This window comes from Balaenoptera acutorostrata, chromosome 19, assembly GCF_949987535.1.
Source record: "Balaenoptera acutorostrata chromosome 19, mBalAcu1.1, whole genome shotgun sequence".
NCBI lineage: Eukaryota > Metazoa > Chordata > Mammalia > Artiodactyla > Balaenopteridae > Balaenoptera > Balaenoptera acutorostrata.
Window position 1 is genome coordinate 28,503,282 of NC_080082.1, and position 17,365 is coordinate 28,520,646.

Genomic DNA, 17,365 nt, shown 5'->3' on the forward strand with positions numbered 1-17,365 from the left:
TGGGATTGCTGGATCATATGGTAATTCTATTTTTAGTTTTTTAAGGAGCCTCCATACTGTTCTCCATAGTGGCTGTATCAGCTTATGTTCCCACCAGCAGTGCAAGAGGGTTCCCTTTTCTCCACACCCTCTCCAACATTTGTTGTTTGTAGATTTTCTGATGATGCCCATTCTAAGTGGTGTGAGGTGATACCTCATTGTAGTTTTGATTTGCATTTCTCTAATAAGTAGTGATGTTGAGCAGCTTTTCATGTGCCTCTTGGCCATCTGTATGTCTTCTTTGGAGAAATGTCTATTTAGGTCTTCTGCCCATTTTTGGATTGGGTTGTTTGTTTCTTTAATATTGAGCTGAATGAGCTGTTTATATGGAGATTAATCCTTTGTTGATTCATTTGCAAATATTTTCTCCCATTCTGAGGGTTGCCTTTTCATCTTGTTTATGGTTTCCTTTGCTGTGCAAAAGCTTTGAAGTTTCATTAGGTCCCATTTGTTTATTTTTGTTTTTATTTCCATTACTCTAGGAGGTGGATCAAAAAAGATCTTGTTGTGATTTATGTCAAAGAGTGTTCTTCCTATGTTTTCCTCTAAGAGTATTATAGTGTCCGGTCTTACATTTAGGTCTCTAATCCATTTTGAGTTTATTTTTGTGTATGGAGTTAAGGAGTGTTCTAATTTCATTCTTTTACATGTAGCTGTCCAGTTTTCCCAGCACCACTTATTGAAGAGACTGTCTTTTCTCCATTGTATATCCTTGCCTCCTTTGTCATAGATTAGTTGACCATAGGTGCGTGGGTTTACCTCTGGGCTTTCTATCTTGTTCCATTGATCTATGTTTCTGTTTTTGTGCCAGTACCATATTGTCTTGATTACTGTAGCTTTGTAGTATAGTCTGAAATCAGGGAATCTGATTCCTCCAGCTCCGTTTTTTTCCCTCAAGACTGCTTTGGCTATTCACGGTCTTTTGTGTCTCCATACAAATTTTAAGATTTTTTGTTCTAGTGTAAAAAATGCCATTGGCAATTTGATAGGGATTGCATTGAATCTGTAGGTTGCTTTGGGTAATATAGTCATTTTCACAATATTGATTCTTCCAATCCAAGAACATGGTATATCTCTCCATCTGTTGGTATCATCTTTAATTTCTTTCATCAGTGTCTTATAGTTTTCTGCATACAGGTCTTTTGTCTCCCTAGGTAGGTTTATTCCTATGTATTTTATTCCTTTTGTTGCAATGGTAAATGGGAGCGTTTCCTTAATTTCTCTTTCAGATTTTTCATCATTAGTGTATAGGAATGCAAGAGATTTCTGTGCATTAATTTTGTATCCTGCAACGTTACCAAATTCATTGATTAGCTGTAGTAGTTTTCTGGTGGCATCTTTAGGATTCTCTCCGTATAGTATCATGTCATCTGCAAACAGTGACAGTTTTACATCTTCTTTTCCAATTTGTATTCCTTTTATTTCTTTTTCTTCTCTGATTGCCATGGCTAGGACTTCCAAAACTATGTTGAATAATAGTGGTGAGAGTGGACATCCTTGTCTTGTTCCTGATCTTAGAGGAAATGCTTTCAGTTTTTCACCATTGAGAATGATGTTTGCTGTGGGTTTGTCGTATATGACCTTTATTATGTTGAGGTAGGTTCCCTCTATGCCCACTTTCTGGAGAGTTTTTATCATAAATGGGTGTTGAATTTTGTCAAAAGCTTTTTCTGCATCTGTTGAGATGATCATATGGTTTTTATTCTTCAATTTGTTAATATGGTGTATCACATTGATTGATATGCGTATATTGAAGGATCCTTGCATCCCTGGGATAAATCCTACTTGATCATGGTGTATGATCCTTTTAATGTGTTGTTGGATTCTGTTTGCTAGTATTTTGTTGAGGATTTTTGCATCTATATTCATCAGTGATATTGGTCTGTAATTTTCTTTTTTTGTAGTACCTTTGTCTGGTTTTGGTATCAGGGTGATGGTGGCCTCATAGAATGAGTTTGGGAGTGTTCCTTCCTCTGCAGTTTTTTGGGAGAGTTTGAGAAGGATGGGTGTTAGCTCTTCTCTAAATGTTTGATAGAATTCACCTGTGAAGCCATCTGGTCCTGGACTTTTTTGTTTGTTGGAAGATTTTTAATCACAGTTTCAATTTCATGACTTGTGATTGGTCTGTTCATATTTTCTATTTCTTCCTGGTTCAGTCTTGGAAGGTTATACCTTTCTAAGACTTTGTCCATTTCTTCCAGGTTGTCCATTTCATTGGCATAGAGTTGCTTGTAGTAGTCTCTTAGGATGCTTTGTATTTCTGCGATGTCTGTTGTAACTTCTCCTGTTTCATTTCTAATTTTATTGATTTGAGTCCTGTCCCTCTTTTTCTTGATGAGTCTGGCTAATGGTTTATCAATTTTGTTTATCTTCTCAAAGAACCAGCTTTTAGTTCTATTGATCTTTTTCTTTTTTTTAACATCTTTATTGGAGTATAATTGCTTTACAATGGTGTGTTAGTTTCTGCTTTATAACAAAGTGAATCAGTTTTACATATACATATGTTCCCATATCTCTTCCCTCTTGCATCTCCCTCCCTCCCGCCCTCCCCACCCCACACCTCTAGGTGGTCACAAAGCACAGAGCTGATCTCCCTGTGCTATGTATGCGGTTGCTTGCCAGTTCTGTTGATCTTTGCTGCTGTTTTCTTTGTTTCTGTTTCATTTATTTCTGCTCTGATTATGATTTCTTTTCTTTTGCTAACTTTGGGTTTTGTTTGTTCTTCTTTCTCTAGTTCCTTTAGGTGTAAGGTTAGATTGTTTACTTGAAATTTTTCTTGTTTCTTGAGGTAGGCTTGTATAGCTATAAACTTCCCTCTTAGAACTGCTTTTGCTGCATCCCATAGGTTTTGGGTCGTCGTGTTTTCATTGTCATTTGTCTCTAGGTATTTTTTGATTTCCTCTTTGATTTCTTCAGTGATCTCTTGGTTATTTAGTAACGTATTGTTCAGCCTCCATGTGTTTGTGTTTTTTCAGTTTTTTCCCTGTAATTGATTTCTAATCTCATAGCATTGTGGTCAGAAAAAATGGTTGATATGATTTCAATTTTCTTAAATTTACTGAGGCTTGATTTGTGACCCAAGATGTGATCTATCTTGGAGAATGTTCTGTGAGCACTTGAGAAGAAAGTGTAATCTGCTGTTTTTGGATGGAATGTCCTATAAATATCAGTTAAACCCATCTGGCGTACTGTGTCATTTAAAGGTTCTGTTTCCTTATTTATTTTCATTTTGGTTGATCTGTCCATTGGTGTAAGTGAGGTGTTAAAGTCCCCCACTATTATTGTGTTACTGTTGATTTCCTCTTTTGCAGCTGTTAGCAGTTGCGTTATATATTGAGGTGTTCCTATGTTGGGTGTATATAGATTTATAATTGTTATACCTTCTTCTTGGATTGATCCCTTGATCATTATGTAGTGTCCTTCCTTCTCTCTTGTAACATTCTTAAATTTATTTATTTATTTATTTATTTATTTATGGCTGTGTTGGGTCTTCGTTTCTGTGCGAGGGCTTTCTCTAGTTGTGGCAAGCGGGGGCCACTCTTAATTGCGGTACGCGGGCCTCTCACTATCATGGCCTCTCTTGTTGCAGAGCACAGGCTTCAGACGTGCAGGCTCAGTAATTGTGGCTCACGGGCCTAGTTGCTCCGCGGCATGTGGGATCTTCCCAGACCAGGACTTGAACCCGTGTCCCCTGCATTAGCAGGCAGATTCTCAACCACTATGCCACCAGGGAAGCCCTCTTGTAACATTCTTTATTTTAAAGTCTATTTTATCTGACATGAGTATTGCTACTCCAGCTTTCTTTTGATTTCCATTTGCATGGAATATCTTTTTCTATCCCCTCACTTTCAGTCTGTATGTGTCCCTAGGTCTGAAGTGGGTCTCTTGTAGACAGCATATATATGGGTCTTGTTTTTGTATCCATTCAGCATGCCTATGTCTTTTGGTTGGAGCATTTAATCCATTCACGTATAAGGCAATTATCGATATGTATGTTCCTATGACCATTTTATTAATTGTTTTGGGTTTGTTTTTTGTAGGTCCTTTTCTTCTCTTGTGTTTCCCACTTAGAGAAGTTCCTTTAGCATTTGTTGTAGAGCTGGTTTGGTGGTGCTGCATTCTCTTAGCTTTTGCTTGTCTGTAAAGCTTTTGCTTTCTCTATCGAATCTGAATGAGATCCTTGCTGGGTAGAGTAATCTTGGTTGTAGGTTCTTCCCTTTCATCACTTTATCGTGCCACTCCCTTCTGGCTTGTAGAGTTTCTGCTGAGAAATCAGCTGTTAACCTTATGGGAGTTCCCTTGTATGTTATTTGTCGTTTTTCCCTTGCTGCTTTCAATAATTTTTCTTTGTCTTTAATTTTTGCCAATTTGATTACTATGTGTCTCAGCGTGTTTCTCCTTGGGTTTATCCTGTATGGGACTTGCTGCGTTTCCTGGACTTGGGTGGCTATTTCCTTTCCCATGTTAGGGAAGTTTTCGACTATAATCTCTTCAAATATTTTCTCTGGTCCTTTCTCTCTCTCTTCTCCTTCTGGGACCCCTATAATGCGAATGTTGTTGCATTTAATGTTGTCCCAGAGGTCTCTTAGGCTGTGTTCATTTCTTTTCATTCTTTTTTCTTTATTCTGCTCTGCAGCAGTGAATTCTACCATTCTGTCTTCCAGGTCACTTATCCGTTCTTCTGCTTCAGTTATTCTGCTATTGATTCCTTCCAGTGTAGTTTTCATTTCAGTTATTGTATTGTTCGTCTCTGTTTGTTTGTTCTTAAATTCTTCTAGGTCTTTTTAAAACATTTCTTGCATCTTCTCGATCTTTGCCTCCATTCTTTTTCCAAGGTCCTGGATCATCCTCACTATCATTATTCTGAATTCTTTTTCTGGAAGGTTGCCTATCTCCACTTCATTTAGTTGCTTTTCTGGGGTTTTATCTTGTTCCTTCATCTGGTACATAGCCCTCTGCCTTTTCATCTTGTCTATCTTTCTGTGAATGTGGTTTTGTTCCACAGGCTGCAGGATTGTAGTTCTTCTTGTTTCTGCTGTCTGCCCTCTGGTGGATGAGGCTATCTAAGAGGCTTGTGCAGGTTTCCTGATGGGAGGGACTGGTGGTGGGTAGAGCTGACTGTTGCTCTGGTGGGCAGAGCTCAGTAAAACTTTAATCTGCTTGGCTGCTGATGGGTGGGGCTGGGTTCCCTCCCTGTTCGTTGTTTGGCCTGAGGCACCCAACACTGGAGCCTACCTGGGCTCTTTGGTAGGGCTAATGGCTGACTCTGGGAGGGCTCACGCCAAGGAGTACTTCCCAGAACTTGTGCTGCCAGTGTTCTTGTCCCCACGGTGAGCCACAGCCACCCCCCGCCTCTGCAGGAGACCCTCCAACACTAGCAGATACGTCTGGTTTAGTCTTCCCTGGGTTCACTGCTCCTTCCCCTGGGTCCCAATGCACACAGTCCTTTTGTGTGTGCCCTCCAAGAGTGGAGTCTCTGTTTCCCGCAGTCCTGTCGAAGTCCTGCAATCAAATCCCACTGGCCTTCAAAGTCTGATTCTCTAGGAATTCCTCCTCCTGTTGCCAGAACCCCAGGTTGGGAAGCCTTATGTGGGTCTCAGAACCTTCACTCCAGTGGGTGGACTTCTGTGGTATAAGTGTTCTCCAGTCTGTGAGTCACCCACCCAGCAGTTATGGGATTTGATTTTGCTGTGATTGCACCCCTCCTACCGTCACATTGTGGCTTCTCCTTTGTCTTTGGATGTGGGGTATCTTTTTTGGTGAGTTCCTGTGTCTTCCTGTCGATGATTGTCCAGCAGCTAGTTGTGATTCTGGTGTTCTCACTAGAGGGAGTGAGAGCACGTCCTTCTACTCCGCCATCTTTGTTCAGGCTCCCTTATTTATTTATTTTCAATTTGGATGATCACTGTGTCTTTTGATTGTAGAATTTAGTCCATTGACATTTAAGATAATTAATGATAGATATGTATTCATTGCCATTTTAAACCTTGTCTTCCTGTTGATTTTATATTTCTTCTTTGTCTCTCTTTGTTTTTCCTTTTGTGGTTTGATGATTTTCTTTTGTATTATGCTTATGTTCTTTTTGGTTTTCGTGAATCTATTGTATGTTTTTGATTTGTGGTTGCCCTGTTTTTCAAGTATGTTAACCCCTTCCTATATCTGCTTGCTTTAGACTGGTAGTCATATAGGCCCAAACACATTCTAGAAAAAAAAAAAAATCTACATTTTCGTACTCTCCTCCCCCACATATTATGATTTTAACGTCCTCTTTTGCATCTTCATGTTCATCCTTTTGCTGTTCATTGTGGTTATCATCACTTCCACAGAAATTTTTTGATTTTTTTTTTTAATCTGTGTACTGTCTTATTTATGTGATTTACTTTCCAATTGTGATTTTCTCTTTCCTATAGATTTTTACGACTTTCTATTTAGAGAAGACCTTTCAATATTTCCTTTAGGATAGGTTCAGTATTTCCGTATTCTTTTAGTTTTTACTTGTCTGAGAAATTCTTTATCTCTCCCTCTGTTCTAAATGATAATCTTGCTGGGTAGAGTATCCTAGGTTGCAGATTTTTCCCTTTCAGGACTTTGAATATATCTTGCCATTCCCTTCTGGCCTGCAGTGTTTCTGTAGAGATATCAGCTGGTACCCTTATGGGTGTTCCCTTTTGATTCTGTGTTTTTCTCTTGCTGTCTTTAGAATCGTCTCTTTAACTTTTGCCATTTTTATTATAGTATGTCTTGGTGTAGGTCTGTTTGGGTTTACCTTGTTCAGGATCCTCTGTGCTTTCTGTATCTGGATATCTGTTTCCTTCTTTAGGTTTGGGAAGTTTTCAGCTGTTATTTCTTCATTTTCAATCCCCTTTTCTCTTTCTTCTTCTTATGGGATCCCTATTATGCATAGGTTGGCACGCTTTATATTATCCCATAGGTCTCATTTTTTTCATTTTTTTTTTTTCATTTGGGTTTTTGTCTCCTGTTCTAATTGGGTGATTTCCATTATTCTATCTTCTAGATCACTTATTCGTTCTTCTGCATTATTCATTCTACTATTCATAGCCTTTCAGCTTTCATCTCTTCAAGTGAATTCTCTAATTTTTCTTGGCTCCTCCTTATAGTTTCTAGTTCCTTTTTATAGTAATCTGCATTTCTATTGATAACCTTTCTTAATTCCTTCAGTATTTTCATTATCTCCTTTTTGAATTTGGTGTCTATTAGACTGAAGATGTCTGTTTCATTGTTTATTCTTTCAGGGGAATTCTCTTGATCTTTTCATTGGGAGTGGTTCCCCTGCTTCTGCATTTTACTTATATTTCTCTTGCTCTATGAGTTTAGGAGAAACAATTATCTACTGTGGTCTTTGAGGGCTATTTTTATGTGGGAACATCCCTGTGTAGCCTCTGTGGGTTTAATATTTTTTGGTGTGAGGGCTGCTTTTAGTATGGATGCTTGCCACCTCTTTTCTCAGTGTATGCAGGCCATTATCCCCTTGCTAGGAGGTGTGACTGATGTTGTAATTAGAGCCTGCACTGGCTATTGAGCGGGGCCTCCTCTTTGCTCTGTGGTTGTCACTGCCCTGTCCAGGGCAGGGCCTGATCCCTAGTTGTTGGAGTAGAAGCCCCCAGCTCCATTTCTGAGCTGTGTTTCTGATCTGTGGTGCGAGGTAAGCGGGATTGGAGTGCTCCCACTGGGAGAGGAGCCACTGAGTATTCCTCCGCTGGAGCCGTTCACCTGTGAGTGTGCTCTTTTTTGTCACCTTTCACCCGTTGTGTGGGCTCACAAAGTACACTGTTGTTGGCACTGCCCTAGGCCCCACCTCAGTTGTGGGTATGCTGGCAGTTGGCCCTGGTGCCTCTCAGACTTTGTTTTCACAAGGCCACCAGTGCGGATCCACTGAAGTCGTGTCCCAGGACTGCAGTAGTTGCACACCTGGACCCGCTATGGGAGCTATGGAGGCAGCTCAGACCCTGGCCTGGACCAACCCCTGTGTGTACGCGCCCTCAAAGCCCATAGCTGCTAAGGCCAGACCTGTCCCAGCCACGGGAGCACCAGTTGTCCGTTCAGATGTTCCGCAGGCACTGAATTCACAAAGCTGGCAGTGTAGGCGTAAATCTGTGGTTTGCACAGTCGTGGGGAGAGATTTCAGCTCTGCTTCCTAAGTTGCACAACCCCTGGGGCTCAGCTGTGATTTCAGCCTCACCTCTGCGTGTGGGCAACCCACTGGTGTCTGTTCCCAAGACTGCTGAGGCAGGGGCCGGAGCATGCGAGCCTGCTCTGGCGGGAACGGGCCCGAGCAGCTTGGGTGCATGAGCTGGCCTGGGCTGGGGCCCCGCATGGAGCCCGAGGAAGCAGGAGACGGCAGGTGGGGAAAGAGACTGCAGTGTTGGCCCCACCCCTCCCTTTTGCATTGCCACTTAACAATGGCGCTTCGCTTCTGTGGCAGCCCAGGGTTCTGCCACGAACACTCCTGGTTGCAGCACCCCACACTCCAGCCCCTTCAGGCTGTCTCCACACAGCCCCCAACAGTCCTCTCCCCAGGTCTGTCCTCTAAACCCTGTGTTCCAGCACCCAGCCCCTGCCCATACCAGTGGACATGCCTCTCAGGGTGGGGTGTGCAGAGTGGTGACACAGACTGTCTGTGTAGGTCTCTCTCTGTCCTGCCTGCCACTAACTAGTTGTTGCGCTCTCCCTCTGAGCCTCTGAAGCTTCTTTTTTGTCCCAGCTGATCTCCCCGCCCATGAGGGGACTTCCGAAGGTATAGGAACCTCTACTCTCCTTCAGCTCCCTCCCAGGGGTGCCAGACCCGTCCCACTTTCTCTCTCTCTTTTTTTTTTTCCTTTTGTCCTACCTGGTTACATGGAGATCTTTTTTGTCCTTTCAGGTGTTAGAGGTCTTCTGCTAGTGTTCAGTAGGTGTTCTATGAGAACTGTTCCATTTGTAGGTGTATTCTTGATATATTTGTGGGAAGAGGTGAGTTCCACATCCTGCTGCTCCACCATTTTTATTCCGATCCGACAATTGGTTTTTTTAAAAAATAAGTATCCAAGGAAGGATTAGACATTGTATTTGGCTTATATGGCTTAAAAAAATGATTGAGATATAATTCACATACCATAAAATTCACCCTTTTAAAGGATACAGTTCAGTGGTTTTTAATATGTTCAGAAGAATGTGTATTTATCACCACTATCTAATTCCAGAACATTTTCATCACCGCAAAAAGAAGCTCCGTGCCCATTAGCAGTTATTCCCCATTCTTCCCTCTCCACAGCCACCAGCAACCACCAATCAACTTCTGTCTCTATGGATTTGCCTTTTCTGGACACTTTTTATAAATGAAATCATGCAATATAGGGCCTTTTGTGTCTGACTTTTCACGTAACATAATGTTTTCATAGTTCATGTTGTGGTATGTATTAGTACTTTTTACAGCTGAATAATATCCCATTTTATGGTATGCCACCTTTTTGTCCACTCATCAATTGATGAACATATGGGTTGTTTCCACGTTTGGGCTGTTACAAACCATGCTGCTGTGAACATTCATATCCAAGTTTTTGTGTGAAAAACTGTTTTCAGTTCTCTTGGGTATATACCTAAGAGTGGAATTGCTGGGTCATACAGTAAATCTATGTTTAACTTTTTGAGGAACTGCCACACTGTTTTCCACTGTAGCTGCACCATTTTTATATTCTACCAGCAGTATATGAGGGTTTCAGTTTCTTTACATCCTTATCAACAGTTGTTATTGTGTTTCTTATATCCATCCATTGGGTGTGAAGTGATACTTTATTGTGGTTCTGATTGGGGTTTCTCTAATGACTAATGATGTTGGCATTGTGTACTTAATGGCCATTTGTTTATCTTCTTTAGAGAAATACCTACTCATATCCTGAGCCTATTTTAAAATTGGGTTATTTGTCTTTTTATTTTTGAGTTGTAAGTGTTCTTTATATGTTCTGGATGCTAGACACTTGTCAGATAGATGATTTATAAATATTGTCTCTTTCTGTGGGTTGTACTTTCACTTTCTTGATAGTGTTCTTTGGAGCACAAAAGTTTTACATTTTGATGACATCAATTTATTTTTTCTTTGGTTGCTTGTACTTTAAGTGTCATATCTAAGAAACAGTTGCCTAATTCATGGTCATGAAGATTTACGCTTACATTTTTTTTTAAAGAGTTTTATACTTACATTTTGATCTTTGACCCATTTTGTGTTTATTTTTTGACTCAATAATTTGTTGAAAGGACTGTTTTTTCTCCCACTGAATTGTCATGACACTTTGTTGAAAATCAGTTGAACAGCATGTTTGGGTTTATTTCTGGACTCACTTTTCTCTTCCATTGATTTGTATGTCTATCACCACACAGTTTTGTTTTCGTTTGTTTGTTTTTGTTTTGTTTTATTTTTTGGCCATGCTGCACGGCTTGTGGGATCTTAGTTCCCCGACCAGAGATTGAACCCAGGCCCTTGGCAGTGAGAGCATGGAGTCCTAACCATGGGACTGCCAGGGAATTCCCTACCACACAGTTTTGATCATTCTAGCTTTGTAGTAGGTTTTGAAACCAGGAAGTGTCAGTCCTTCAAGTTTGTTCTTTTTCAATATTGTTTTGCTATTTGAGGTCCCTTGCATTTCCATATGAATTTTGGGATCAACTTGTCAATTCAGGCAGCTGGGATTTTGATAGGGATTGCTTGAATCTGTTGATCAGTTTGGGAAAATTGCCATTTTATGGCATCTTAACAGTAGGCTAATCTGTCTTTTAAGTCTCATTTAACCTATGGGTTCTTCCTCTTTCTTAATTTATTTTTTGTTTCCTTTATATTTTACTTGTGAAGAAACTGGGCCTCTGCCCTGTGGAGTTTCCTGCACTCTAGATTTTGCTAATTGTATCCCCATGGGATTCCTTTATATCCTGTGTTTCCTATAAAATGGTAATTAGGGGCTTCCCTGGTGGCGCAGTGGTTGAGAATCTGCCTGCCAATGCAGGGGACATGGGTTCGAGCCCTGGTCGGGGAAGATCCCACATGCCGCGGAGCAACTGGGCCCGTGAGCCACAATTACTGAGCCTGCGTGTCTGGAGCCTGTGCTCCGCAACAAGAGAGGCCACGATAGTGAAAGGTCCGCGCACCGCAATGAAGAGTGGCCCCCGCTTGCCACAACTAGAGAAAGCCCTCGCACAGAAACGAAGACCCAACACAGCCATAAATAAATAAATAAATTTAAAAATGGTCCACATCAAAAAAAAAATCTTTAAAAAAAAAAAATGGTAATTAGGTCTAGAGCTTGGTCAATTCACGTTGATTTTTTGGCAAGATTTACTTCATATGTTGTTTTGCATTTCCTATCATCATCGTTATTTTAATTAACATACTCTTCTGTTCATTGCTTACTTACCTTGGGAATCATAGCATGCCTGTGCATAAAGAGCTTCTTCATTCCTTTTTAAGGCTGTGTAGTAATCCATTGTATGGTTGTACCATAGTATATTTATTTCGTTTTTTATTGATGAACATTTAGATTGTTTCCATTCTTTCTCTATTATGATGTTTCATTAAATAACCCTGTACATGCATCATTTTTCACATTCACAATATGTCAGGTTAAATACTTAGAAGTAGAATTATTGAGTCAGATATACATTTGTAACTTAGAAAAATATTGCCAAATTGCCCTGCTAAGAAGTTATTCCAGTTTACATTCCCATCAGCAGTGTAACAGTTCCATTTAACTGGGATCTTTTTAATATATAAAAAACTTGTTAAACTGTGGCTGCTTAAATAGGATAAGTATATACTGTGTGTGCACACATACACAGAGGTATATAAAACTTCATAGAAATCTAAAATATATTTCAACTAGTTACCTAGTAGCCCTGTATCTGGTGCTTATTCCCTAATAGGAATTATGTATATCAATTAATGGAAAGGGAAACTTGTATGGCTGCTTTAAATTCTCTCAGGCAGACACTTGTATTTAAGAGCCATCTTATTTTTGTCATTCTAAATCCCTCCATTCTTATAGCAGAAACTGGACAAGAAATATCCTCTTTTGCTAGGAGCTAAGGCCCCACGAGAAGACTATCCCCTGAAGCTTCTGTTAGAGTCTTGACCTCGGCAGTAGAAGACTTGCCCCTTTAGTCCCCCAGAAGATAGCTCTGTAGTCCTTACGGAGATTCAGGCTTCCCCCACTGGAGGCTCTGACTTAATCTCTGAGCAGAGCCAGTGAACACACAAGTTGGTCCCATCTACTCTCAAGTCACGCGTCTGTCTGAATCCCAAGAACATTCTCCATTAGTAATTTTCAATGTTAATTTGGTGTGACAGTGTGGTCCTGCAAACGCAGAAGTTGGCAGGAAACTTCACCAAATGGGTGAGATCAGAGGGCACCATTTTGTTCTCTGTGGGCAGTTAACTGCTTTTTTTTTTTTTTTTTTTAAAGTCTTTATTGAGTTTGTTACAATATTTTATGTTTTGATTTTTTGGCCCCGAGGCATGTGGGATCTTAGTTCTCTGACCAGGGATCGAACCTGTACCTCCTACACTGGAAGGCAAAGTCTTAACCACTGGACTGCCAGGGAAGTCCCAGTTAACTGCTTTTGGAATGAAATTTGTTAGAGTTGCAATCTCTTTTCTTTCTTGAAACTTCCTAGATAATTGGGAGATTTGGTCCTTTTGCTTAAACTCTGCTAATGCCCCTGTGGTCTAGATTCCTTTGGTTACATTTCTGTGGCTGGCTTCCATCCTTCCCTTAGGCCGGCTCTAGTCCTCCACAGGTATTCTGAACTTGATCTTTCTTTTCTAAGATAGACCCTAAAATTAAATTCACCCTTGAAATACTTAATAAAAGGACACATTTCACTGAATAACTTCACATACATTACTTTTCTAAGTAACTGATTCATACCCTTATGATATCAGGGTTTTGTTTTGTTTTGTTTTGTTTTTAAACAACCCAATTTTTCTCAAAGAATACTGAAAGTATCCTTGTATGTGTGAAAATAGTAATACAATGAATGTTCAGGTAATGAATGGTTTATAATTTGATGTTATGTCCCAAATTTTCACATTCCCCCCACCCCCACTCCCACCCCCAAAATTTAGCCATTTGCAGTGAAACTCTGTTACGCATTTTCCTGCATTCTCACACATTGTGAATGTTGGCCTGCTCTGTGCCAGGCCCTCTGCTCTATGCCCAGGGGATGGGATAGAGAAGAAGGAGCCCTTGCCCTCCAGAGACTTACAGTCTGAGGAGAATATGGATGAGGAGAATATGGATAAGGAGAAGATAGCCATTAGGACTGTCAGTCTTCTACAGCCTTCCTGGCTATAATACAGGGATTACAGAGGTAAGAGGGGGGCTGTTCCTTCTGAATTAAATGGCCTAGGATACTCTTTGAATTGTGGCATTTGGCTTTCTTAAAAATTGTCTAAATAGGTAGTTATATGCACCCAATAGTAAATTGAAAAGGGACACAAGAGTGTGGAATAAAAAGTTGTCTCCCCTGGTCCTCAGCCACTCAATTGCTCTCCCCAGAGCAGCCACTGTTACCAGTTTTTAATATATTTTTTCATACATTATCATGCATATTTAATGTCCCCCCCCCCCAGATTATAACTTGTACTCACCCTGCCTCTTTCATTTAACACATGGTATCTTAGAGATCATTCAATACCAGTACACACACAGATGCTTTATTCTTCTTAATGGCTGAATACTAGTCCATTACACTGGTCCTCTATTAATGAACCTTTTGGTTTCTCCTCTCAGCAGTGCTGCATGAACATCATTTAAGTGTGAAGGACTTAGCCAAATAGTCCTACATTCCCTCAGCAACATATATAGATGCGTATTCCTCCGTATATATTGTTTATTCTCCTATGTTTAAAAGTCATTTGTTTCTTTTTCTGTGAACTATTCGTGTCTTCTGTCTACTTTTCTGTTCAGTTGTTGGTTTGTTGTTGGGTTTGGAAGAACTCTTTGTATCGTAAATAAATTAGCTTTTGTGATACTTATTGTAAATATTTGCCTGTTTTCTTGTAGCCTTTGTTACCTCTTGTAGCCTCTGCAATCATTGTGAGCTCTCACTTTTCTACATCTCCATGTTTTCACATTACTTATCTTTAGCAGCTTCCTTTCCCCTTATTATTACTTCCTGTATAAGCAAATGAACTATGTGTACTGGCTGTTGGAGATCTCTCTTTGCTTCTCAGTGATATTTTTTACTTACTCCTGATTTCATATACTTGGAACCATGTATCCTTTTCACATTTACGTGAAGTGTTAGGGGTTTGTTAAGGCAAAACCCTAGAAGGTAATATGCTTGTCAGCCTGATACAGTGTTTGAATTCCAACCCTTACTCTACAGTGAGCTCTGGGATCATTTTAGTACATTATCTTTTGATTCAAATTTAGTTTAATGTTTTCTACTCTAAGTGGCCTTTAACCTTAGCTGGGTTTTGGACCTCCCTCATCATCAAAATGGGGGATCCCTATATACCAGGTTGTTGTAGTGATTAAATGAGGCTGGAAACAGGGAAGAAGAAGGGATGGAGGAGAGTCCTTAACTTTTCCTCTAACCTTCAAGTTCTGTGTTTTCTAGGTTGAGGCTTTCTGTCATGGAGGTTCTGCTGTGACTCTGGGTTTCCTGGGGCGAAAAGAGCCCCAGCTACTTGGTGATATTCTGCATGGTCTTAAAATGATCTCTGCTGTGGCTTCAGTTTTCTCAGTTGTAAACGAGGAACATTAAGATGAAGATGATGATAGTGTCGACTGCATAGGGTTGTTTTGAGGCTTCCAACATAAAGCCCTCTACACATGGAAAGCACACCATCACCTTTGGAAAAGGGTGATGAAGTAACAGTCCTGCCTCCTTTTTTGCAGAAGCCCCGTCCTGCGTGTCTCTTGGAAGCACATCTCTGAGTGGTCCCTCCATCCACTGCCCCTCCGCTGCCGTCTGTATCGGCATCCTCCCAGGTTTGGGCGCCTACTCTGGGAGCAGCGACTCTGAGTCCAGCTCAGACAGCGAAGGCACCATCAATGCCACCGGCAAGATCGTCTCCTCCATCTTTCGAACCAACACCTTCCTCGAGGCCCCCTAATTCCTCTGTTCTTACCGCAGGGAGCTCCTCCCCAAGAGTAGACTGGACAGTTTATTCTGCCTACAGGCATTGCCTCCCACAGAAAAGTCCTTTGCCTGCTCCCTGTGCACACCATGACATTTTTAACCTCATCTAAAAATGTCCAGAATCCACTTGTGGCCCGACTTGTGTTTGTTTTCTCTTTCTACTCCAGTACAGATGCCCAAACCTGTCCCACGGCTTCTGTCCTCACTGATTTAGTAGGGCAGAGGTCAGGGCCCAGCAGAAATTCCACTAAAAACGCCCTGGGAAGATAGGTACCAAGCAGCTTGCAAAGGGTTTGGGTTCTGTTGCTTTCTTGTTTTTTTGTTTTTTGTTTCTTTTTTTTTCCTTTCCCAACACCACAAAGAAGCAAGGACAGTTATTGAACAGGTATCATTTAAACATTCTATTCTAGACGAAGGCGCCGTTTGACTATACTGTGTTGTGGAGTGTGCAGGGGGGAGAGAAGGTCCCGGGTGATGGAATGGCGCACTGCCCTGGAACTAACCTATTCTTGATGTTGTGTGACTAAGTAAAGGTTCTAAACTACATCTGCAGGGGGTGTCACTTAACACTCATCGTTCATTGTGAAGTTTTCCCTTACCCTTGTCTATTCCTTCTCCCTCCACCTAATCCCATTTAAGACACTAAACCTTAGAGAAACAAACATAGGCCTTATTTTGTTGTAGCCAGAAATCAGAAGTGCTGGTAGGTGTGTGGACGAGGTGACTTATTTCTGGCAGCTCCTGGAATTCTAATATTGCAAGCCAGTGCGACCCACCTGCATATTCTAGCTACAACCTGTTGAGGCCCCCTCTCTGTTGGCTGCATTTCTAGTTGTGGCTTCTAACTGTGGAAGCTGTTTCTAGCCTAAGGGTGCTACGCTTGTCCTTTCCTCTGCTTTGACCTGCTGCCCTTCCTGCTCTTCCCTTCTCATACAGAGCAGCCAAGACCCAGAGGTGCTGCTTCACCTCCATCCCCTAAAGGGAGGCAGGAGCTCTCCCTTTGGGAGGGAGGGAAGGGCAGGGGGAGACAAGGTATGGAGGCCCTGAGGACAGAGGTAGGCCATGAGCTTTTAACAACAACAACAAAAAGCTGTAGGCTCCCCTGCTTCAGAAGAGTGAGCCTGTGCGGTTCTTTCTTCCGCTGGGTTCCTACGTCAATTGTTTCTACTTCCTTGGGTGTGAGACGGAGAGAGACACACAGAATGTGTTGACACTGTGATGCTGGCAGGCAGAGAAGCTACTCAGTTTTAACGTGGGCAGAGAGGCCCCTGGATCTCCTCCAAACCCACTCCTTTTCCCTCCCAAAGCAGTGACACTCTGGTGCCCACTGGCAGATGGTGACTTCCCTTCACCCATAACTGATGCCTTGTGAATTCTTTTTCCTTTTCAGAGCTACTCCGTGCTAATTGTTCCTGACTGTCAGTACAGGCACATCAGCTCCATCCTTACAAACAAGACGTTGAGGTAAAACTGTGTAGGCACCTTCTGCTCCTCTGCTTTGTTGTTCTGCAATTGTGCTGTTGCTATTACAGCCCATACCCAGAGCAACGTCAGATCATTTCAGGAGGCAGACCGAGGAACCAAAGTCACCATCTTTATGTGGTTTGACTTATGTTTTTTTTTTTGGCCGCACCACACAGCATGCGGGATCTTAGTTCCCCGACCAGGGATCTAACTCATGCCCCCTGCAGTGGGAGCACAGAGTCTTAACCACTGCGCCGCCAGGGAAGTCCCTGGTTTGACTTTTAAGAGGCCATTACTATACCTCATTGCCTCTGTCGATGTTGGGAGAAGTTGACAAAGGGTTGCAGGGATTAAAAACCTACATTAATTTGAAAGCTAATAAACCTGTCAGAGAATAAGATCTTGCTTTTCCTGTACTGGATCTTGTGCTCCCACCTCTGTCCCCATCTACTGTAACAGCTAGATTGTGTCAAGGAGGTTGAGACTCATCAGATTGAGATTTCTGCTCTTGGTATCTCAGGAGAAGTTGAGAATCACTGGTGATCATTTCATCTTTTGCCGTACCTGTTAGCGGAGAGCCCTGGAGCTGAGGCACGGGTTCTGTAGAAACCATGAACAGCAAAGCAGGGTCTGGTCTCCCAGTGAAGGAAGTCACCTTGGAAAACATCTAGTGTAGACTGTGTGTTTCAAACCCAAAGAAGAATAGGAAAACCTGGGATGGAAGGAAACA

At 41.5% G+C, this 17,365-nt stretch overlaps 1 protein-coding gene across 4 annotated transcripts in view; it reads left to right on the top strand.

Moving 5' to 3' along the window:
• PSME3IP1 (proteasome activator subunit 3 interacting protein 1) overlaps positions 1-15,297 on the top strand; it is a 44,683-nt gene extending 29,386 nt beyond the window's left edge. For all 4 annotated transcript variants that reach the window (XM_057534000.1, XM_057533998.1, XM_057533999.1 and 1 more), the window contains one exon: positions 14,928-15,297. In XM_057534000.1, coding sequence (XP_057389983.1) covers positions 14,928-15,145 — 218 coding nt within the window. In that variant the 3' untranslated portion in view covers positions 15,146-15,297. The remainder of the gene's footprint in view (positions 1-14,927) is intronic.
• Positions 15,298-17,365: the final 2,068 nt, after the last annotated feature.